The sequence below is a fragment of the Bombus impatiens genome, unplaced genomic scaffold, assembly GCF_000188095.3.
Source record: "Bombus impatiens unplaced genomic scaffold, BIMP_2.2 scf_0107, whole genome shotgun sequence".
NCBI classification, from domain to species: domain Eukaryota; kingdom Metazoa; phylum Arthropoda; class Insecta; order Hymenoptera; family Apidae; genus Bombus; species Bombus impatiens.
The window spans coordinates 319,415-341,985 of NT_176526.1; the positions used below are offsets into that span (position 1 = coordinate 319,415).

The following is a 22,571-nucleotide window of genomic DNA, read 5'->3' on the forward strand; positions in this document are numbered from 1 at the left end:
GATCAAAATATCTCTAAATTAAAGAAATAGTTTTAACTATATTTTAATTAGTGCACATTTTTTTTATTACTAGATAATTATAAATATTGTTGAACTTCTGAAGAATGTTTATTAAAAAAGACACTGATAATATTTCAAGCATATATATTTTTCATCTTTCTTAATCAAGTCTTTCAACATTTCTTAACATATAATAATTAGGCAGGATATACATTTAATTGATAGGATCAAAAATGCGCGAATTAGTTGTGGATATTTTACAAATACATACAGATCCGCGTGCACGCGTGTGCATGTGTGTCAGTATATTAGTTTAATAATATATTACAAATGTACAGCGATTCAAAAATAAGAAAGTTTTTTTGTACAAATTTGATATTAAAAACAATATATATATATATATGGATAGATAAGGTCCTTATGATTTTAAAACATATACATATATATGTTGTATGCTATATTTAATAAGAATCAATCATTGAATGCTATCGGGAGGTTCTATCAAGAATAAAATTATAGAATGTTAATGCAGTTCAATCTCCAGAACAGAACTTACATTACAACTCAAAAATACATAATATCAGTCTGTCACTCGTTCACCGTTTGGGCAACTATTTCCATTATTTCTGCCTTGCTTTTTTGTATTTGTTTCCCTAGATTAAGAATTTCGTTTATATACCAATATTTAAATTAACACCTGATAATTACATATATCACGATGGTGGTTTCTCTAGAGATATATTATGATCCAGATGATCACAATGGATGGGACACTGGTGGTACGATACCGCACTCGCATGACCCGATCTTCCTGAAGTCATTGGTACTCCCTGCTCCCATGTGTCTTTCATAGGGTCGTAAATTTCAACTATATTTAAAAAGTGTTCACCATCATATCCTCCTGTAAATATTGAATAAGAAAAGATTCATTGATAAAGTCACAAATCTAAATAAAATCTATTTTGTAAAAATATTTTTTGGTTCTCACCCATTGCATACAATTTTCCATCTAGTACTGTAACACTGAGTGCACTACGAGCAATAGTGACACTACTGACTTGATCCCATATATCTCTTTCTGTATCGTATCTTTCGACAGAGTTTAATTGCTTTGTTCCATCATATCCTCCCACCACATATATGTATTGTCCGAGGTTGGCTACTCCAGCTCCTGATCGACTACATTTCATGGGTGAAACCATTGTCCACTCATCGTTTTCAGGATGGTAACACTCTACAGAGTTCAATCGATTTGTTCCATCAAATCCACCAATGGCATAAAGTAATCTGTTATAAACAGAATTCACATAGATAACGTAGTTTAATAAGAAACTCTTAAACCTTAAATAATTTGCAAGTTTCACCTATTAACTACAGCTACTCCAACTCCCAATCTCTTGATGTGCATTGGCTTCACGTTAGTCCAAGTATCGTGATCTGGATCATAACATTCAACGCTATTGTGATATTCTGCACCTGCACTACCTCCAACAGCATATAATAGTCCATCCATAACAGCCACTCCTACTCTGTTCCTTGGTACAGACATTGGGCTGCAAGCTCTCCATTGATCCGTGATTGGATTGTATCTATCAACCCAATCACTATCATATCTGCAAGTTCATATAAATTCTTAAAAATGTTATGTCTAATTTCTTACTATCTTCCCTTCCAAGAAACTTACCTGCTATCTGGTGAATTATTCCTCCCACCAACAGCATAAAACATACCCTTTAGGAATGCTCCACCCAAACCAGATCTTGGCACTATTAGTTTAGCATGTTGAGTCCAAGTTTTTTCATCTACGTTATACCCCTCTAGCAAATCTAAAGAATGTTTCAAGAAACCACCAGCTATGTATATCACTCTGCGAGTGTTAGGTGTTCTCTCTTTTACCACTGGCTTTTTATGAAGAGTCAAATCTTTGAAGATCTGTGCAAGGTACTCTCTGCATGCAGGTACTTTCTTCAAAACATCACAGTTTTTCATTTGTTCTCTAAGGAAGTTAGGAGTGAGATACTGACACCTCACTGCATGCAATATGTGCTCCATTTTGGGTCCTCTGGCTTCTTCATTGTACTTGACCCATTTTAACACTGCATTGTACACTTCTCTCTCTTCCTGTACATTCAGCTCATCCTTTCTCACTAGTGCTATCAATTGCATTGCCGATAACTGTAGGAACTCTTCTTCCTGACATATCTGACTAAAATGTTGAACAATAAATTGATTTGCTTTCTGACATAAATTTTGACAACCATGTTGTTCAGCAAAATTAGCAATTCCAATAGCATTTGTGGGATCTAATTGTCTTTCCAAGAATACACAACACGCATCTATGACATTACTAACCTGCACCATAGATGTAAAAAAAGTATATTAGATACTGTGACATCTTTTTTTTTTATTAGAAAAATGTACTTATCTTTTACATACCTGAAACATGGTGGCTGCTGATAAAAGAGAGCACACTGTAATCTCTGTGACTCTTATTTGACCAGTATACATGAAATATATTAAACGTGCCATCGTTGTTGGGCTGACACCTTGAAGTTTTACCCTAGACATTTCAGATTCTTTCAAACCTCCCGTAAACATTGCCTAGAATATTGAAAACAAGTCAATACAATTTTTGTCTTTGTCCAGTGTATATTTTTTGTATGTCTTTAAGGTAAATTACCTTAAAATATGGACTAGCAGCAGCTAATATTACTTTGTGTGCATAGAATAACTCTGACCCTACTTCCAATATAACATCAGTGAGCATATGATGACTACGCATAATGAACATCATCTTCATAGCATCTTTAATATAATTTGCCATGTAAAAGGTCATGTCACCAAGATCTCCATGTTTCTCCGTAGAATCTAGGCCTTCACCCTCGGTCATGAACGAAGAACTAGATCCAAGATTTTTGGAATGGAAGCTGCTAGGAGCTTCTTTTTTCATGCAACAATCTTCTTCATCCATTAAAATAACCTATGAAAGAATTAAGTTCACCAATAATAGACAAACCCTACACAATTAAGCACCACGTATAAACCATATTTCAAGAACACAAAAAATACTTACAGGAATGACCGAAGAATCGCCGGCAAAACAGAGAAATGCAAATGAATTGCGAATAAAAATTTGCAATCTTGATAAATTTCCCAAAGTAAAATAAATTAAGAAGGGAAGAGGAGATGCGATAGAGCGAACATAATTTGAAGGGCTAAGTTGCCAATTAATTGATCGTGCTCGATGGCGCAGATATGAACAATAAGTACTAACAAATATGATGTTGATGTTGGCTCACGTCAGACGTGAAATTATTATTTGCACGTGCTTTCAAAGAATCCTGTGAGTTGAAAAATATTTCTTTCTCCAAGATGAGCATCGATATCTTAACGTCTATTCTAACGCGTTACTTAAGGACTGATAAGAGTAACTCGTTACTCGAGATCGGCTTCTGAATGAAAAATATACATTCCACCCATGCTCGTAATACGTACGTCGATATTTTACATATGTGTCTGTGAAAAATTTGGGCGGTAAAGCGTGAAAAAACGATATGCAAAGAATTAATCGTTCGGAAGACAACAGCGAATACGTTTATATTTACATGTCACTATACCGCAAGCAGCTCGGTCTTACCGAGATAATAAGGTAATAAGAGACAGTGTCTAAGTATATGGTTACCACACGGGGCTATGTACGAGACAAACACAAGCGAAAGTTCGACCGTGAAACAACACTCGTGATCGTAGATGACGTGAATGACTTGCATTTATTTCGCTTTGATGATCAAGCACGTTAGCAGCTACTCACCGAGGTTTTTACCTTTGAGACCGTTCGCGCACCTTTGAACCAATACGTCCGGTAATTTTTCTGGCTCGCATTTTGTTATCCAGGAATCCGTTTAATATGTTTTAAATATTTGTTTGGTTATGTGTATGCATTTGTATTCTACATTGTTTCAGTAAATTGATGGTAAACTGAAAATGTTGGAGGGATTCACGTATAAAAAATGACAATCATTAGGTTTACATTACATATTTATGAGTTAATTATGTAAGGATTGAGAAATGAAGAGGTTATAGGTTGAAGCTCGTAGGAGTTTGAAATTGGGAAAATGAGAGACCACGTTTATTTTGAGACAATATATTTATTTCTTATTAATATGGAGTTTTCAACAATAACAGTATAATAGTAGGCGTAACAAGAGAGACGAGGTAGGTTACGAGGAACCTAACCTAATACCGTACGCCAACAAGTCACCGCCGTAACAGAATCTCTGTGATTTATTATACGACTACTTCGTGTAATCCTTTACTTTATGATTTTACAATACTTATTTCGTTTCCTTAAAGTTGCATTGTGCTTAAGTTATAATTTATGCAACTTTAATGCAACGTAAGTAGCAATTGGTCTACCAAATTAAAGACCTTTTTAAAGTAATGGTTAGTTCTTGATAAGTATTTATGAATTAGATCTTATTAGTTTTTACTCGTATTAGCAAAACGAAAGAGTAGTACAGAAGTACCTATATTGAGCCTCAAGAATTTTTTTAGCATTGCATTCTATGCAGTTGAGAAGTTTACTATTAAATCTCCACAATGTACAAAGTTCCATTGTAATTGTTGAAAAAATAAATTTCAAAGATAGTAGGAACCTTGTTCTGTGAATTGAGACATTATTCTATGCATAGAATTCAATGAACAAGTCCTCAGTATTTGATACTTCCTATTTGTTAATTTGTTAGTATATTCTGTACTTTATATTGGAAATGTTCTCATACCTAAGCGACAAATCCAAATATCTTGTGAATTTGAGAGAATATCTTTTTCTTGACTTATTTGCGATGTATAGTTAATGTCTGTTTTTCATTGAGAAGTTTTAATTGTTTTTAAGAGAGCCCTGAAGAATGCATTATATTTAATGCGATAATATTATTTGGCAGGACCTTAAAATCAATATAACAATAGTTGAAATTATGGCAGTGTTTTATAGTATAGAATAATCTTATTGCCATTAAACGCGGAAATAACGTGTTAAGGCTATTAGAATGTTATTAATACTTTAATTACTAGTTATCTCTAATAACTGAATCATATAAATTTATATTAGATTTATTATCAAGCAATAAATGTTCCTTTTCTTTTAAAGTTCAAATTTTCGAAAGTTTGAATTTTAAATCTGTTATTTTTATGGGCATTATTGATGAGAACAATGAGAACACTTCATGATATTAATTTAGAGAATGGAAAGAAAAGAGCACTAAAAGATTCAGAAGTTTTAATTAACTAAGGGGAATTCTCTAAATTCTACATTAAATAGGCCGATTCAATTTTTTTGATTATCGCATGTAATAATTTTCAGAATATTTGATTTGTAATTGAATAATAAAGATAGAAGTACAGATGAATTTTGCTCTGATCTTTCCATAAAATGCTCACATTATACAGGTTCTTGTTGGCGCACAATGAAGTAGGGGGCTCGACCTTTAATTCAGTGCAATAATGCCTCTTCAGGTATCTAGAGTAGAAGACACATATGTACAAAGACTTTCAAAAGACAGGTTTCTTTTTTCTCTTTTTTTATGCATTTTGGAATAAATTGGAGAAAAGAATATATATGATCACTACTGAACTAAATTACCGGCAGAACCCACTTATTAAAGAATGTTACAGCTATTAATTAATTTAATAAGTCTATCTTTGATTTAGTTAGGCTTGGGTGACTCTAAACTGGCCCCCTATATCTTTGTATTTTGATTACTTCCTGAATCTGCTATTGCAAGCAAGCCAGTCGTTTTTCTTTGTTATTCAATTGAAAGAAATTTATGGAAATTATCTTTATTGTTTGTAACACAATGATATTTGTCTTTGTTTCCTCATCATCATGTATGAAATATTCTCGAAAGTCTGTTAGCTAAAAAATGACAGGTGTAAACATGTAGGTGCTGACAGTGTAAATGGTAAAACAAATGTAGTTACTTGTAAGTTGGGACACTTTCATTGGTAGAAGTTACACTTGTTATACATCAGATTGAGGATTCAGTAGTTGTATGTAGTCAGCCTGCGAACAACTTATGTTGTCTTATAGAGTCTCTGAAGCATAGTCTGAATTTAGTGAAATGTATTTTTGAATTTCAGGGATGATAACTAACATGCATTTGTGAGAGTCTCTATCTCGTTAGACTTTCAAGAATTTCAGTTACGAGTGTCGGATACAGTGCCTAACGAGAAAACTATGAAACTAAATCGCTATCCTCTATGTATAATTTATAATTATATAGCGAATTGCTCGATAATACGATTAAACGCTATATCCGTAAGTAAAGAATTGGGCGGATCGACTACTCCTAAGGCCTCGCTCATCAATTATTTTCAATTAATTTAGTCCCACACATTCATTCTAACAGTCTAAGTTTGGGTAGTTGGGATCAAGTTGGAACGATGATAGTTCATTTTCAGTTTGACGAAAAAAAGGAAAAAAAAGTATAAAGGAAGAGCAAAAGAACATTTTGAGATAGAGAGTGTATATATGTGCGTGTCCTTCATTTTCAGTTTGACGAAAAAAAGGAAGAAGAAAGTATAAAGGAAGAGGAAAAGAACATTTTGAGATAGAGAGTGTATATATGTGCGTGTTCAATTCCAATGATCCGTGGATGCGTGTGTGCAATTCCTGGATAAATTTTTCTTCACCTATCAGTCTAATAATTGGTGGAAGGTTATTGCACAGTAAACACACGATTTCTTCCACTATCAGTGAATGAAATTACAAATAGAATGATTAATGTGTGCATACAATTATCGTCGTTAAATGTTTGCTGATAGAATTTCATTCCATATAATGGTATACCAGCTTTCGGTAAAAAAGTGACTCGTCCGATTAAAATTTCGTCCGCCTTTCAATATATTTTATTATTCATTCTTTTATTTTGAATGAGATAATTTTTAATAAGATTATGTATTTTTTTCTTTTAGTAAATGGTCATTCTACGCTGAGAGTTCTACGGGCGAGTCTCTCCTTTTCTCTCCTCCCATGAGAGAAATACTAGAAGGTTTATGGCAGTATGTGAGTCAGCAAAATTCCGTAGACCAGCGATTCTCAGCTTTCACTTATTTCTATTCATTGTCGATTCTTCCTACTTTAATATATGCCATTGTCTTATGCGGCCGTTCGAATCTCCATCACCAATTTGTTTCAGATGGCAAACTGAAAGATGTCGATGAGTCATCTACGAATGATTAAAAGGAATTTGAGAAATACGGCAGTGTACGATATCTAATAATCATATTATAATTTTAAGAGAGACTCGCCCAGACCGACAGCCTCTGTAGAGTTAAAATGCCAACAAGAAAATACTTTAGTTACTCATTTAAGTCGCTACTCGTTAAGACAATCTACTAAAGTTTTATAGCACTTTTTTTCCATTTTTTTTATCAACATACTCTATCAGTATTATCAATGTACGTAACAACATGAACAGATAAAGAGATTTCACTCTTTCTTCGTGAGAGAATCTCTTTCTTGTGTTACACTTTAATTACCTCCGGAGACACTGTGTCTATATATATATACTTTTTCCTTTATATATATATCTTTTTGTTTTACTGTTTGTCGGATTTTTTTTTCTTCTACAAATTGACCTATAAATCTGATATTGCTTAAATCAACCAAAGCCCCTCAGAGGCAACGATCCTCGAAGCTTTTATGGCTCACTTCTGCAAGAACTCTCTCTGTCTCTTTATTAAAATTAGGTGAGATAGCCTGTCGTCTATCAAGGGGGATGAAGGTCGCGGTGGTGGGCTCTGGCACTTAAAATCGCTTTCAATTCGGACTCTAACTGCTTTTTCGTTCGTTCGCTTACCGATCGGCCTCCTACCACCGGTTGAGCGGTGAGTCTTGGCGACGGTAGATCGGCCATCAGCTTGCCGGTGTCTCTGTTCTCATGGCTTCTGGCTCTTCTTATAGGCTTCTTGATGGGTAGGGGATCGTTCTGAATCTTCTCATGGGACGGCCGCTCTAAGGATAACGTCATCTCCTGGTTTAGCGTATAAGAGCAGCCGCCAGCGACCGTTTCGGAAGACCTGCTGATATCTAGAGTTCCCGAACCCCATTCACGAGATAGTTTCCGTCCGATAGCGGAAGTTAGCTCATTATTAGGGGATAATAATGGGCTCTTGGACATTTGATGGCTGGACGAGTGTGGTGGCCTCAACGTGGCAAACACTGGGAACGATTGCCCTCGTTTTGCAGGACTTCTCGCGTATCTGGGTGTAGGAGCACCTCCCCCAGTGGACTCACCCTTGATCGTTGGTGTCGTACTTCCGGTGGAATCGCTTTTCGTTGGCGCTAGGGGTCTTAGCGTTGCGCTGCCACCGAAATTAGAGCCTAGACGCGGTGGTGGTGATCCTCCATCTCCGTGGCTCAAGCGACGACCTACTGTTTCCAAAGGGCTTCTTGCTCTGAGGTTAGTGCTGCTCAGAGTGAATTCTCTGGGCTTCATTGGGGCCTCCAGGCTGATCGGAGACAATCCTAGCCTGGAGCTTGATAAATTGGTCGAACTTCTGCTTTTCTCTGATCTCTTTGGACTTCGGGGCATCAAAGGGCTCTTGCTTTTGCTTCTTTCTCTTCCTTTTACAGTTTTTTCCTCTTCCTCTTTCTCTTGCTCTTCCGATACAGTTTCTATCTTTTCCTCTTGTTGGACTCTGCAAAATTGAAACAATTTACTGATTAGATTTACGAATTGGAGTAGCCAAGTAAGATTAATGGATTCTTCAGCTCTCACCTCCGGATCTCCTGGATCATCTCGAAGAACTGAGCTTTACTTTTGCGCCTTCGACGTTGTTCGTGTTCCTTCTGGAACATGGCTACCTTGTAGATATATGAAAAAAGTTACAGTCTACGGAAGCAAAAAGTCACTTACTCGCTTGACACTTTTTTGAAACAGGGAGGCGATCTGTCCCTGTCGTACCGTGTGAACCAGTTCTCTGGCAGCGTGGTGTGGCGACACCAGCTCCACGCAATTGATGAATCTATACAATTTCTGTGAGAAGAACATCACGTTACGGCTGCGCCATATAGAGTCCTCCGGCCTATGTCTCAATCTGGGCAACGTATATTTGTAAAACAAGTGTTCCCCAGCTAAAATAATTGTACCAAGTACAACGCCCATTCCTAGAAGACAGAATACGCCGGCAACAGAAGCTACACCCAGAGGTCTGGGTTGTCCTCCTTGTTCATGGTCAAGGCCAGTATCCATTCCTTCTCTTCCTCGAATACAAGGTAAACCACCATACCTGTTGTGATCATTTTTTATTCCAGTTATTCGATCGTATTCACTTGCAATTTTTAATTGAATGACAGTATTCTTGTGAAAGTAGTTTACCATTTTTCTTGCAGGATATCCAGTAGTCCAGTGCTCGTGTAATTAGCTATAACTTTAGATATACTTTCTTTCAAAGGATGGCCCTTGGTAAGGGCAACGGCATATGTGTCTTCATTTATGGTGTCTCCGATCTTTTGTAATCGACAACCATCGTCTATCGCCCGATAGTAATCTAAAATAGGAGTATCAGCTATGAGAATATCTAAAGTACCATTTCTTAATCTCTCCACGCCTTCGGCGATGTTCGACAAAGAATATCTGGCCATGTGAGACCACAATTGTGTGTTTGCTTTCTGTACATAGTATTCGGCTGCGGATGCTCTTGGTGCTCCAACTCTTTGCAACAGTAACTGCAACACATAACACAATTACTAGCTAGTTTATTCAGAAATAAGATATAATATCCTAGTCAAAAATCTGCTTACACTTTTATCGTGATAATTGCTCACTGCAGGGTGGAAAAAGAGACCCGCGATAAGGGCAGCTATATTGGCCGTATAGGAAGCCACGAAGATAACGGAGAAACCGCCCCAAATGTTGATTAGAAACTTGTTAGGCCAAGACTTTGGTGCCTTGAAGGCGACCAAATGTCCACAAAGAAGACCCCACATTACCCACAAAGCAGAAGCTATCGAGAAGTTCTTGCTTCGTTGTCTACCCCATGGGTTCAGGCCGAATGGACTGAACCATTCGTACAGTGCCACTGCTATGGCAGTAAAATTCAATGACGTAAAAACAGCGATCCACAGCTCTGTGCTGAATGGAAATAGGAAAGCAAATAGCGAGATTTCTGACTTGAGCTTTGGCGCAGTGAGGAAGCTGACCCCACTGAAGAAATACGGTGTCGTGAAGTCGACTACTTCTGCTCTACGAGCAGACACGCTGAGTGGTGCGAAGGCTAATTGAGCTCTACCAGAGACCAGTTCTCCCATGATTCCGTTCCATGTACTGCCGTTTCTCTTGCCGAACAGGCCATCTTTTACCAGATACAAGTCGTATCGGAATCCTAGTTCACGAGACACCAGGGACATCAAGTCCATGCTTAGACCGTAACAACACATCAAGGTATTTTCTTGACGACAAAACAGTCCTCTTAAGCAAAGACCTTCCTGTAGATTCGTAACCATCGTAAACGGTGGTGCCAGTGCTGTTACTATGCGATACATTGGCATGCCAATTTTTTCGCCTCCTTGCTCCAGGTACGCTGGCACGATTCCACCTCCTGGCCAAATTATCGTGTCTAGATGAACCTCCTTTCCACCTTTCACCGTGCCGACTTTCGTCCATCTGTGCGGAAAAACATTGGAATACATTATCTCGAACATAGTGTTTTGAATAATTGGAACAATTTAGATTTAGGATTGTAAAGATAGACTCAATTATTTAACAAAAACGTTTAATTAAACACACACCTCAATTGAGTCTTATTTCCTGGAAATCTTATGGCTTGTAAGTTCAGCAAATGAAACTTAGCCTTGTCCCTGGAAAGTTGACTCACGGAATTTCTTAACTTCTGAGTCAAGGTCTTGGAAACATTGTGCCTCATTTTGCTCATCAAAAATTTGGCGCTACTTTTTGGGAAGCATTCTGGTACGAAGTTCTCTTCGAGCTGAGCTTCTCCCAAACGATTCAGTCTGGGTTTCACTTCTAAGAATGTTTCGTCCAGCGCCTGAGAGGTCTCCCTGATCATTCTGGATAATATAGTGTCACTACCCATCAATTTTATACCAGAGGGTCTCAACGCTAGCATACCGACTGGCATAAAATCCTTGGAATTCAATTCTTTGTCCATTATTCTGATATCCTCGTCGTCGTCAAAATTAAAGCTTCTATCTTCTTGTTTGTTCACAGACCTCTCGCTCTGCCACCTATATTCTTGTAATCGATGTATATCGTTCGCTAAACTGGGCAAAGAGTTTAACGATAACTGGCTTTCCGCTACGAGATTCACGTTTCGGTTTATACTCTCTACGGGTGAAGGATTTTCATTCGTTGCTATCGACGATCTTGAGCTGTGTATAATAGTAGAACTGATTATATTTGGTTCATTGGGTCTCAGTTCTGCTTTCAGATCCAACCAGAGCCACAGAAATCTTCCTGCAAGCATTTCATATTTACCAGCCACAGCTAGGATTCTTCGTGCACTGTTCAAGTCACAACCCATCACTATGACTCCTCCACTGCCACCCTCTTCGGCAACTCTTTTGAGTCTCATCCTTAAGGTCTTGTCATTCGTTGGAAGATGTATAATAGTTCTAGGTGTTAAGGTCGTTTGGTTCGCGTGTAAAAGATGAGTCATTGGCAGCAAGGTAGTGTCTATAAGGAGAGTGAATGCATGCCAATTTGCTCTATGCATCAAGGCAGCAGCAGCTGCTCCCACTTCCCTTGTACTGGAACCTATACGACTTTCGTATTGACCAATATTTCCCTGTAAATTCGAATCTTTTGTTGACTACATAAAAGCTATTTTTTAGGAAAGCAGCTTATCCATGACTACAAACCTGTCTAAGGAAATCCTCGTGTGTAAATGGTAGCCACAAGGCTGGAATATTCAAGGAAGCTGCAGCAGTGACGAGAAATTTGGCTGCAGATCCTCCTCCAATGATAAGACTCAATACAGTTTTCCCAGCTTTGATTTCATTACAGAATTTACTTAACAGTGACAGAGGATAAGACAGCGAATCTGTCTTGACTGGTGCCTCTATGAAAGACACGTTCATGTCTGCATGAGATGACTCCAGCCTTGCCTTCTCCCATGCTTTTTGTACATCTGTCTTTAGTGAACCCTGTGGTTGTGTCAGACACAGCACGATACGCCATGCAGCGTAAGATGTTCGAAACCGTCCCTTAATGGCTCTCACAGATCTGGCAGGATCCGTAGAGCAGAGACAGAAACAAGTACCCAGCAAAAAGAGGAATAGAAATCTCCAAGCGAAGCCGAACATCTTCTTCGCTTTTCTGTCTTTCTCTCCACTGTATTATTCTTTGCTTAGCTCTTCTGACTTACATCATTCATATAAGGTTCCAATCTGTAATCGTTGAAATCGGAATTAACGAATTATTCGTCATTGATATATATTGTATATAATTACATGAGTCAGTTATGGTTCATGGATGTGTCACAAATTAGTCTCACATTGTTGACAATGCTACATACAAATATCTCGTATTTCTAGCGTGTTTGCGCGAATAATGCCATGATTAATCTGATTCTGACACAAAACGTTGTCTTGTTTCCGTAAAAGGTATTTTTTTATTTCATACTTTCTCCCTGAAACGTTTTTTAGTCATTTGCGCACTCCAGTTTCCAAGGTTCACACTTTATTAAAAAAAATCATGGAACTTTTCACGCACGACGAAACAGTGCATAAAATCGGATAAATTTAACGATTGAATTTAGAAAATTTGAACGTGTACAGAGGAAAAAGAGCTGTGACAGTTTACCTTTTCCCGAAGCGAATCATATGTCGCAGATCCGGGGGTGGGTGAAGAGCAGTACGAAGATTGCTTCTTAACCGCCACATAATAGCTATCGATTAGGTAACCGTATCAATTGTCGTAAAATAATGTCAATTGGTCAGTGTGGAAGACAGGGATGAACCGTCACTTGCCCTCTTCTAGACGTCCTACCCCGTGCATAACAGCCATTTTCGAGCAGCCCCTCCCTTTAAATTTCACCCCTATAGTACACATACCATTCTCTCGCGCAAATACGTGTTATACCACACGTACTTATATATGTATCTCTCATGTGCGTCTCTCTGTGGACCATGAGACATCGAACATTAAGATTGGGCTCTACTGTTTCAATTTCTCAACTTCCCTCTAAAAGATATTAAAATTGTGGTCTTGTTTTTTTATTATTAATGTAAATAAAATAGTCGCTTTTTAAATAAATAATCCCCTTTTTTATTGTATAAAAAGTTACAAAAAATAGTATTTAAAATTATTTGGAATTTGTTAGATGTTTAAGAAGTCTTGGTTAAATAGACAGTGGATGGACGGTGGAATATGGAAGAGACTGTAGTCGGCCGGAAAATATCTTTATATATTTGGAATCTTCCTTAATTTACATTTTGCCTTATATACATATACACGTTATGCCGCAGTTACGTCTAATACAGTTCCCCTTTTTTTAAGTGATCTTACAAGGCTTTTTTCATATGATAAGAAGATGCATGTACATAGTTAGCCATTTAGATGCAGCTTTTTCGAAAATCTGCATTCACTATAATCCCTTAATTGCTTCTTCTTTTTTCTTCTTCCGCTACAGCTGAGATAACATTAGTCGGAATGTAACACGGAGAGTCATGTCTTACCAATAATAATAATATAGTCAATATCTTACAATTAATAATAATTAATAATAATTAATAATATTCTCGGGTCTCTCTTTCCGCTAGGAACTACCTTAACTCGTGGACATAACAAGTATATAACAGTCAGATCGGAATAATTAACTAAATAGGTTTTGTTGCGACGCATCGTTCTCGAATGTACTCCAAGCATTGTTCAGTTCCATGAAAATTAACTTTGCAATGTTCTCGTTAGCCGTTCCTGCTTGCTATAAAGAATAGTATGAAAAAGGATTAGAAACGATATCGTTGTTCATATCTATATTAACATTTTACTCGATAGTTTCAGATTTTGAATAATACCTTATCCGGATGCACAGCCAAACAAGCTTTCCTATAAGCTTTCTTTACATCCGCAGCAGAAACTAACTGATGCATCTCGCACCGTTGCCATCTGTCAGCTTCTGGCCAGAGAACCGTATGTAACGAGCAAAGAAGGGCTCTTAAATTACCCTTCTTTCCTTCTGTCCATTCGGCAATCTTCAATCTATCTGGATCCATATTCTTAGCAGCTTCTACTTTTCTCATTTGATTTATTGTCTTTGGGCTGTCTTTCTCTGCTTTCCTCGAACTGAAGAAATTGTAGCCTTGACTGCCCAATAGATCCTCGAAAGCATCTCCACTTGGTTTGCTTGTTTTATTGCCTGTTGCACCGGTATCAGCAGCAGCAGCAGCAGCGGTATTGGTCTCGTTAGTTGCGTTCCTGTGCGTATTGGGGCTAGAGTGTATCGGTGTGCTAGCTGGAGCGGGGCTAGCGGATTGTGGAGTATTAGAGTTCCTCGGCGTTCCATTCCAACTGGACGTTAATCCAGCTCCCAGGGAGCTAGCAAGACTCGCGAAGGGATCCTTGTTTTGAGCTGCGAAGTTCGGAACGCTCGAATTTCTTGGAAAGTTTTCCTCGGATAGAGGCTTCGTGTTATTTGGTTTAGAACCTTGCATACTTCCTAAAAAATTCGCAGTGTTTCCACCGAGTGGATCAAATAAATCGTTAAGGTTTTGCTTAGTAGTAGGCTGTCTATGATTGAAGAACAAATTGTTCAAATTATTATTAGCATTGTCATTCTTAGTAGTAGGCTGATCGTGTCCAAATAGTAGATCGTTTTGGACAGGATCGGTAATAGTGGGCACGGTGTTTTTCGTTTCTTGTTGAATAAAATCACCAAAGCCTCCTAAGAGATCACTTTCTTTTTGACTAGTTAAATTTGACGAGTTAGAAAAAATATCTAATCCCGGGTTTACTGTAGCCTGCGCAGTATTATTCAAGGTACTGGTGTCTGGCATTCCTAGGTTCAATAAATCTGCTTCTTGTAACTTGATTTCTTCTTTTATTTGCTCTTCTATGTCCTCTACTGGCTGTTGAGGTACTTCTTGTTGTACATTAACGTTGCTTTGTGCTTCGACTGGTTGCGGAGTCGTTACTTCTCTCTGAATCTAACATTTTTACATCGAAATATCATAAAATCTCTAAACTTTAATTATTTTTAATAGAAATATTTCTATAACTTACCTCTTCTGGTTTAGAGATTCTAAAGCTCTCTAAAGTTTCTTCCATTTCCAAAGTAGATCCGAATAATGGATCTGGTTCCAATTTCGAGGACATTTCCGCTTCCCAAGGAGCTGGAACTCTTGCCATCTTTGGATTCTCCTCAGCCATCATGATATTTAAAATAACACTGAAATTCCCGCCTATTTCAGGCGCATCATCGAGATCCTTCTTCTTGAACGTTAAAGCAGATTCACTAAGCGGTATGTAACCAGTATGAAAATGAACAGAGGCAATTTTAATTCCTATCATTCGACCCAGCTGCTGCCTGGCGTGGAATATGACTAAAGTAACATCTCCTCTAACGGTAGCATTGCCAAGTGCCAACTGAACCTTTCCCTTCATCATTCCAAACAGTTTTATGTCCTCGTATTCTGGTCGCTTAGTGGAAAATACTAAAGCTCCGTTGCTATAAATATCAACATAAGGTCTACAACCATCTTTTGCCCTAGTAAATAGTGGAACAGGCTTAATTATTAAGGAACAAAGGGCTAGAGGCTTTGTATGAGGCTGTACACCGGTACTCAGCAAACTCATATAATTAATACAGCGTAATTCCGAGGGTTGCAGCTGGGGAGGCTGTCGCCTTGTTATGAACATCGCTATGGCTTCTTCAGATGTAGAGAATGCTCTAGCGTATATTAGTAAAGTACACGCGATCGTGGCGCTGGCTCTATATCCATCCTAAAAGAAGGAAGCAACATTAAAAAATATTATGGCTTCTAATTAATCTAAGAGGCTCCAAAGTATACTCACACTGCAATACAACACTACGATGTGATTAAAATCGGCATTCAGGTATCGATAAATATCCTGACATATCTGATAGAGAGCTGACAACAGCGGGGCATTAGAATCCGAGGAAGCATAGGCGAAAGAACAGTCGATATGTCTACCAGGAAGTCTAGACACGTTTGGTCGACCCCGAGATAAATTATACAATTGTATACGAGCTGGCGGAGGATGTCGAGCTTGTAAAAATGCTCTTACATCTTCCACATGGTTAGCTCTATAGGCAGACTCTATTCCATCTGCTGGATAGGGCATGATTAATATACGCGACGTTAAGTAACTGGCATCTAATTCAGTTCTGGCCATGCTCTGTTGCATAGAGTACATCACTTTGCTCGAAGTATCCTTCAAGTTTCGCAAAATGCTGCCAGCACCGCCTTTCAATGAGCTAAATAGGCCTGTCGGTTGAGCTACGGGGATCTTGGCGACTGCAGTTTGAGTCGCTGGAGTAGACTTTGGAGGTAGTACGTTTACCGGAGGAGATGGTCTCGGTGGCGGAGTGGGTGTGCTAGGTGGTTGAGTAGGTCTGGGAGGCGGTGGAGTCTTCACTGAAACTTCCACTTTCGGGGGTTCTCTAGGATCAAAATTGTTTGACTCGGCTATCGCTGCTAACCGCTCCAAAATCATTGATGTAGTCAGCCTTCGTATCGGAGACACATCGAGACATCCTTTTACTATGTCGTGTAAACAGGCTAAACGAGGATTAGGCGGAAGTGAAGTGTACTTGCCATTAACTATTGCGAGCTTGTTACCTGTGAATGAAACGAAATTAAATAAGAACCGACTCTACTATTAACATGATATGAATTGAATACCTTCAGGAAATGGATGCCTTAGTGTTATTAGAGAGTATATTATACATCCAAGCGCCCAACAATCAACTGGAGGACCAATAGGCTCATTGTTCCATGTATCCATCATCTCTGGAGCTCGATACATGGGTGTAGTATATTTCGCCATCTGATCCTCCAAAGTGGCGCGTTTTTGAGCATTCCAAGATGGATTTGGCAAGATTTGCTGATTGGAAGTGCTACCAAAATCGCAGAGCTTGATCAGACCATCGCTCCCGATTAGAAAATTCTCTAATTTTATGTCCCTGTGTACTAGTGGTTCAGGTTGCTGACTGTGCATATGGTGCACAGCCCTTGTAGCCTGGTAGGCTATTTTACAGATCTGGGCGAGAGTCAGAGAATTCGTCGATAAATTTCTGAGCGTATCTGCGACTGTACCTCCAGGACATAATTCCGTTACTAATAAATACTCGTATCCTTGACGATCCTCGCGTTCGAAACGCTGAGCATAGAGATACTGAATTATATTTGGGTGGCCAGATAGTTTTTGCAAAATCTCTATCTCCTGCATAATACTTCTGTTAGCATCTTCATCAACTGCTATAAGCCTCTGGAAGAATAAGTGCAGATCAGTATAACCTTCTGTAGCTACTTTAGAATAATGTAAATGGATGAGTGATTTACCTTAAGTGCATACTCTTTCCCTGTATTTATGTCTTCAACTGCAAATACCAAAGCCCAACCACCTGTTGATACAAGTATTTCAATATTGACCAGAATAAATAATTTAGAAAGAAATATAGTCTGAAGTACTAGAGAAATGTATGATAAAGTTTACACATAAAACTTTTATCTCAGTAATGATGTTTTTTAAATATCAATATTTCTGAATGAATCAGCAATTCTTTACCATGGAAAAGCAATTGTATATAGTTCCTTGTCTCAATCTTAATTCATTTATGTTTTCATTATAACAAACTATATTAAATTTAGAGAATGAATTATATATTCAGGTAAAGTATATAGCAACACCTGCCAATAATATATAGGTATTTGAATGCATATATCTTAGTTAATTGGCTGTTTTTAAAAACATTCTAGATATAGCAAACTGGTTCACTAGCATTGCATAGCTGAATGTCAAAACACATTTGACACATGTCAAAAGGAGAATAATATACAGTGTTGGCACAGTGTCAGCTATTGTTTTATATAGTTTAAATTGCATCAAAAAACAAGTATTTTTATTCTATAATTAAAAACGGTTATAATATGGAAATGTTTTAATTAGGATGTGGAATTGTGTGACAGTGGAGTGCTAGAAGGGTTGACAGACTCACCCTCGGCGAGTAATCTGGTCACACGTAATTTCACATTGTTGATTTCCAGTATTTGTCCGACGTATTCATTGGTATTTGTGGCTCCGTTCAAGTATCCCAGAGCGGATCTTAAATAATCTGACATATTTCCTTTAAAATATCCCGTCGAACCCCCAGAAAGCGTTTCTGTACGTTACAATGCAGACAGCCGATGCTGTCCGGCCATACTGTCTTTCTGACGTCACCGACAGTGCCGTATCAGTGGTATTTTTGTATTCTAAAAATGATAACAATCTCTATTACTTTCACACAAATTAATTATTTCGTTAATTAACAAGTTAACGTAATTACTGTGCGATAATATCAATTTAGAAAGTGAAGGGTAAATTGGAGCTATATTTATAATTAGTGACGATCCGACAGTACCGTATCAATGACATTTCTGTGTACTAGATGTATAGAGATATAAAGATAGAGTACGCGAGTCATATGTTACCGTGTAAGTGGATTCGATATGGGAGCAGAAAGAGAACGCTGCATGGAGGCGTCGCTCGTTGATTAGTGTTATACTTAATTATTTATTATATGAATGTGCGTACGTTATTAGATGAGGACACAAGAGGCCTCTATGCAGCGTTCTCTTTTCATTCTTATATCACTTTCCTTTATTGCTAACTCACATCTTTATATCCTCATGATTAGAAAACTGATAACAATTTGTATGATAATTAACAATCTATATGTACAATTAGTAATCACAAATATGTGTGATACATACAAATAGGATATAAAATATTAAAAATTTAAAAATATTGAAATGGTCCAAGCTAATTTTTATTTTACAGTTCAATTTTTAATACTTATGGCTTTTCTGAAAATAAATAATTTCTTCTTTTACCAGTTGAATATTAGGAATTAACGAGTCATAATAAGTTATTACTATAATAATAATAATTATAAGAAAAAATATTATTTTGCATTACAGGTAATCTCCAGAGAGAAAGTTAAAGAAAATTTTCTACTACTTGGTTTTTGAAAAGAGTGCAATTTATTAGTTTGTACGAAACACGCGCATGCGTGTAGAAAATTCTTAAAATCGCGACCTGATGCGATGATTAATTGCTTTTCCTTCGATTCTATGAATTTTTTCGCCCTGTACTACTAGTTTAATTCATTATCGATAATAGAGTAAATAATATCGTGCGAGTTTTTGAGATAAGCAGACCCAGTGGTCGTGCTTTGGAACTTGTAATATATACTTGTGAGTCTTGTTATTGTTATCATCTTGATAACGTATTTTTATTGAATGGTTCAATCATTTTCAGAAGTTTGAGAATGGCGAAATTTGTAAAATTTACAAAATTGAGATCTTCTACAGACAGCACCTTCTGGGCAAAATTTGTGGAATTGAAGATTGACAAATTCAAACTTGATGAGAAAAGTGTCAATCTATGGGGAAATTACAATCTGCAATCGTTAAACGAAGACAACACCAATCCATTGGTGTTGGATTTCACATCGTTCAATGAGTATGTTTATGTCTGTGACATAATTTATTATTTCGACCATTGTATTTCAAATATCTTTCAGAGTTAATTCCATATAGGTAATTTTTAGAGACTTGGAGACATTAAATAATAATTCATCGGTTCTTTGCTTTGGACATATGATTAATACAAATACTTTTGAAGCATTTCGTCAAATTAATCCTGAACAATTTATCGACTCCATGGGAAAGGATATTATAAATAATATTCAAGATGGAACAATATTGCAAAACCCATGGAAATTGTCATTGTTTTTAGTCTTGGCTTATTCAGATTTAAAAAAATATAAATTTTATTATTGGGTTGCACATCCCACTCCATTGAAATTGCCTGAAATGTATTATCAAGAATCTCCACAATCAATTAATGAAGAATTCACAGCCAAACAAGTAGAAGATTTGTCTCAACATTTTTTACAATTAGATAGCAGGACAAAAAGTTATTTTACAGTTTCAATATCAAAAGAAGGTAAACTGAGTATTATTGACTTGGCAACAGGAGTAGAAACAATTAATGCAAGGGAAAAGCAATCACAAGTATATTAAAAGATTTATTTTGTATAAAAATACAATACAATTGTTTTTATATATGTATATTTACCTATTTTTCTAGGAATATAGTGAAATATATTTTGCATTTTATGACCCATGTACGACTTCCAATCCAGGTTGGCCTTTACGTAATCTTTTATGCCTTTTATGTTGGCATTGTCCTATATATTATTTTTCAAAAAACATTAAATTTATTTCTATACGAGGGAATAAAGCACAGAAAAGTATTGTTTTTAAACTTAAGACCAAAGAATATGAAAATTATAAAGACATAAGAGATGCTTTATTTATGAGTCATCTGGTGGGTTGGGAAAGCAACTCAAACGATAAATTGGGTCCCACCATAGTTAATTTATCTGATACAATGGATCCAACCAAGTAATTATTTAAAAAAAAATTAAATACTAACGATAAGCACACATATCAAATATTTCAGTGGCATTTTTATCTTCTATCAGATTGTCAGACAGAGCTATCAATCTGAACTTGAAGCTAATGAAATGGCGTCTTGCTCCTGACCTAGATTTAGAAAAGATCTGTAATCTTAAGTGTCTTTTATTAGGCGCTGGAACCTTAGGTTGTTCCGTAGCAAGAGTTCTCCTAGGTTGGGGAGTTAATAACATAACTTTCGTCGATAGCTCCAACGTATCTCATAGCAATACAGTGCGACAAAGTTTGTACAGTCACCAGGACGCTGTGAAGCATAAGTATAAAGCATATGCAGCTAAGGACGCTTTATTGAACATCCGACCGAGCATAGTGAGTACATAAAAATCTTTAATTTCATCGATGCTTTGTTAAATTAATTTTACTAATAACATAGAATGCAGAAGGTGTAGTTTTACACATTCCAATGCCCGGGCATGTTGTTGGTAAAAGTATGCTGGATTCTACGAAGCAGTCCTTGGAAAAATTGGAAGAACTTGTCGAGAAGAGCGACGTTGTCTTTCTTCTATTGGATTCTCGAGAGGCCAGGTGGCTACCTACGGTTCTCTGCGCTGCTAAGAACAAGATTGCCATCAATGCAGCCTTGGGTTTTGATTCTTATACAGTACAGAGGCACGGTACTCGAAATTTCACTAGTCCAGTTTCACCAGACTTGGATGCTAGGAATCCCTGTGGTATGGACCTTGGTTGCTATTTTTGTAACGATGTAACACAGCCTGGAAATGTAAGTCTATCATAAAATTATTACGATTGTTATTCTTTTTATAAAAGTTATTTTATTCTATAGTCACAAACTGACAGAACATTGGATCAGCAATGCACAGTTAGCAGGCCGGGTTTATCACAGATTGCTGCAGGATTAGCAGTCGAGTTATTGGTAGCTTTGTTGCAGCACTCTCAAGGGTAAAAAAAAAAAAATAATACAAACTTTAATACAAATAAAAGTTAAATATATTTCAATTGCCTATAATTAATAGTTTATTGTTTTGTATCTAACAGAATCGAGGCTGCAGCGTTGGTGGGTAACAGCAGAGATATTAGCCCAAGCGATACAGAATTTGTAGGCTTGTTGGGATGTATACCGCATACGATACGAGGTTCCCTGTGGAATTACGATACTCACTTGACGATTACTCATAGATTTACATCCTGCACAGCTTGCTCTGTGCCCATTATCGCGGAATATAAAAATCGGGGTTTATCTTTTGTTTTGGACGCGTGTAATATACCGAATTATTTAGAAAAATTATCAGGATTGGAGCAAATACTTAAGAGGCCCGATTTAGACGAGGTACATATATCCCAAAAATTTTATGTTGAATCGTTCAATTTTGTCAATTTTTTATTAAATTTTTAATTACAGCTTTGTTACGCGTTGGATAGCATAAGCGATGATGATGAGGATGATGGAAATGATGTGATACCTTAAATATGCGAATTTTTCTCTTTAACAAAGTTCTAGTTCTTGTAATACAATATTTAAAGAATTCAATTTTACCACATAAAAAGCATTGGAAGAATTTATAATCTAATATCCATATTCGTTAATTGCAATCGCTTTATTTTAATTTTTTTATCATTGTGTTGACATTTGACATTAATGTATGTCAAAATCTCATTGCAAGATATGTCTTATTACGCTCATGACTTGTGTATACAGATTTTATGCAAATATTAGAAGAGTATACAAGAGGTTACGCCTCCGAATTTGTTTTTAATGCTAAATATGTTGAATAAAACATTTGAATTGCCTGAAAACTGAAAGAAAGACAGGTATTCTATTCTACGTCCCCTATATATATTTAGAAAAATCATCTATAGTACTGTTGTTCCTTAATAATCCTTG

The 22,571-nt window shown here is 37.0% G+C and overlaps 5 protein-coding genes and 1 long non-coding RNA gene across 10 annotated transcripts; 3 read left to right on the forward strand and 3 right to left on the reverse strand.

Annotated features, from left to right (window-relative positions):
* Positions 1 to 127: 127 nt before the first annotated feature.
* On the reverse strand, positions 128 to 20,935 carry LOC100740524 (kelch-like ECH-associated protein 1B). 3 transcript variants are annotated; one of them, XM_033318681.1, is made up of 9 exons: positions 20,699 to 20,935; positions 18,409 to 18,411; positions 3,074 to 3,269; positions 2,681 to 2,980; positions 2,437 to 2,601; positions 1,685 to 2,352; positions 1,365 to 1,613; positions 989 to 1,287; positions 128 to 901 (listed from the first exon to the last, which is right to left on the reverse strand). In XM_033318681.1, exons 1-9 carry the CDS (start codon positions 20,899 to 20,901, stop codon positions 714 to 716), a joined length of 2,271 nt encoding a protein of 756 aa, XP_033174572.1. In that variant the 5' UTR covers positions 20,902 to 20,935; the 3' UTR covers positions 128 to 713. The 3 variants fall into 3 exon arrangements, with proteins under 3 accessions (XP_033174572.1, XP_033174573.1, XP_033174574.1); XM_033318682.1 differs by lacking the exons at positions 18,409 to 18,411; positions 20,699 to 20,935 and adding an exon at positions 3,606 to 3,738 and having other exon boundaries at positions 3,074 to 3,516; XM_033318683.1 differs by lacking the exons at positions 3,074 to 3,269; positions 18,409 to 18,411; positions 20,699 to 20,935 and adding an exon at positions 3,812 to 3,970.
* On the forward strand, positions 3,722 to 6,473 carry LOC117151197. Its single transcript, XR_004460948.1, has 3 exons — positions 3,722 to 3,862; positions 3,964 to 4,215; positions 6,139 to 6,473. It is a non-coding gene; the product is annotated as an uncharacterized LOC117151197 (long non-coding RNA).
* On the reverse strand, positions 6,225 to 13,031 carry LOC100740405. 2 transcript variants are annotated; one of them, XM_012380765.3, is made up of 8 exons: positions 12,825 to 13,031; positions 11,882 to 12,409; positions 10,793 to 11,808; positions 9,806 to 10,667; positions 9,381 to 9,730; positions 8,919 to 9,291; positions 8,781 to 8,848; positions 6,225 to 8,700 (listed from the first exon to the last, which is right to left on the reverse strand). In XM_012380765.3, exons 2-8 carry the CDS (start codon positions 12,323 to 12,325, stop codon positions 7,770 to 7,772), a joined length of 4,044 nt encoding a protein of 1,347 aa, XP_012236188.1. In that variant the 5' UTR covers positions 12,326 to 12,409; positions 12,825 to 13,031; the 3' UTR covers positions 6,225 to 7,769. The 2 variants fall into 2 exon arrangements, with proteins under 2 accessions (XP_012236188.1, XP_003486400.1); XM_003486352.4 differs by having other exon boundaries at positions 8,781 to 8,851.
* LOC100740853 (cyclin-G-associated kinase) lies at positions 13,408 to 18,421 on the reverse strand. The gene is made up of 7 exons (XM_003486355.4): positions 18,202 to 18,421; positions 17,546 to 17,607; positions 16,886 to 17,471; positions 16,035 to 16,822; positions 15,243 to 15,962; positions 14,039 to 15,166; positions 13,408 to 13,944 (listed from the first exon to the last, which is right to left on the reverse strand). The coding sequence occupies exons 1-7, from the start codon at positions 18,323 to 18,325 to the stop codon at positions 13,837 to 13,839; spliced, it is 3,516 nt and encodes a 1,171-aa protein (XP_003486403.1). The 5' UTR covers positions 18,326 to 18,421; the 3' UTR covers positions 13,408 to 13,836.
* On the forward strand, positions 19,187 to 20,450 carry LOC117151196 (ubiquitin-like modifier-activating enzyme ATG7). Its single transcript, XM_033318688.1, has 4 exons — positions 19,187 to 19,441; positions 19,506 to 19,709; positions 19,798 to 20,195; positions 20,340 to 20,450. Exons 2-4 carry the CDS (start codon positions 19,516 to 19,518, stop codon positions 20,345 to 20,347), a joined length of 600 nt encoding a protein of 199 aa, XP_033174579.1. The 5' UTR covers positions 19,187 to 19,441; positions 19,506 to 19,515; the 3' UTR covers positions 20,348 to 20,450.
* On the forward strand, positions 20,897 to 22,485 carry LOC100740974 (ubiquitin-like modifier-activating enzyme atg7). Of its 2 annotated transcripts, none has more exons than XM_033318686.1 (5): positions 20,897 to 21,037; positions 21,109 to 21,449; positions 21,513 to 21,628; positions 21,725 to 22,016; positions 22,089 to 22,485. In XM_033318686.1, exons 2-5 carry the CDS (start codon positions 21,132 to 21,134, stop codon positions 22,152 to 22,154), a joined length of 792 nt encoding a protein of 263 aa, XP_033174577.1. In that variant the 5' UTR covers positions 20,897 to 21,037; positions 21,109 to 21,131; the 3' UTR covers positions 22,155 to 22,485. The 2 variants fall into 2 exon arrangements, with proteins under 2 accessions (XP_033174577.1, XP_033174578.1); XM_033318687.1 differs by having other exon boundaries at positions 21,158 to 21,449.
* Positions 22,486 to 22,571: the final 86 nt, after the last annotated feature.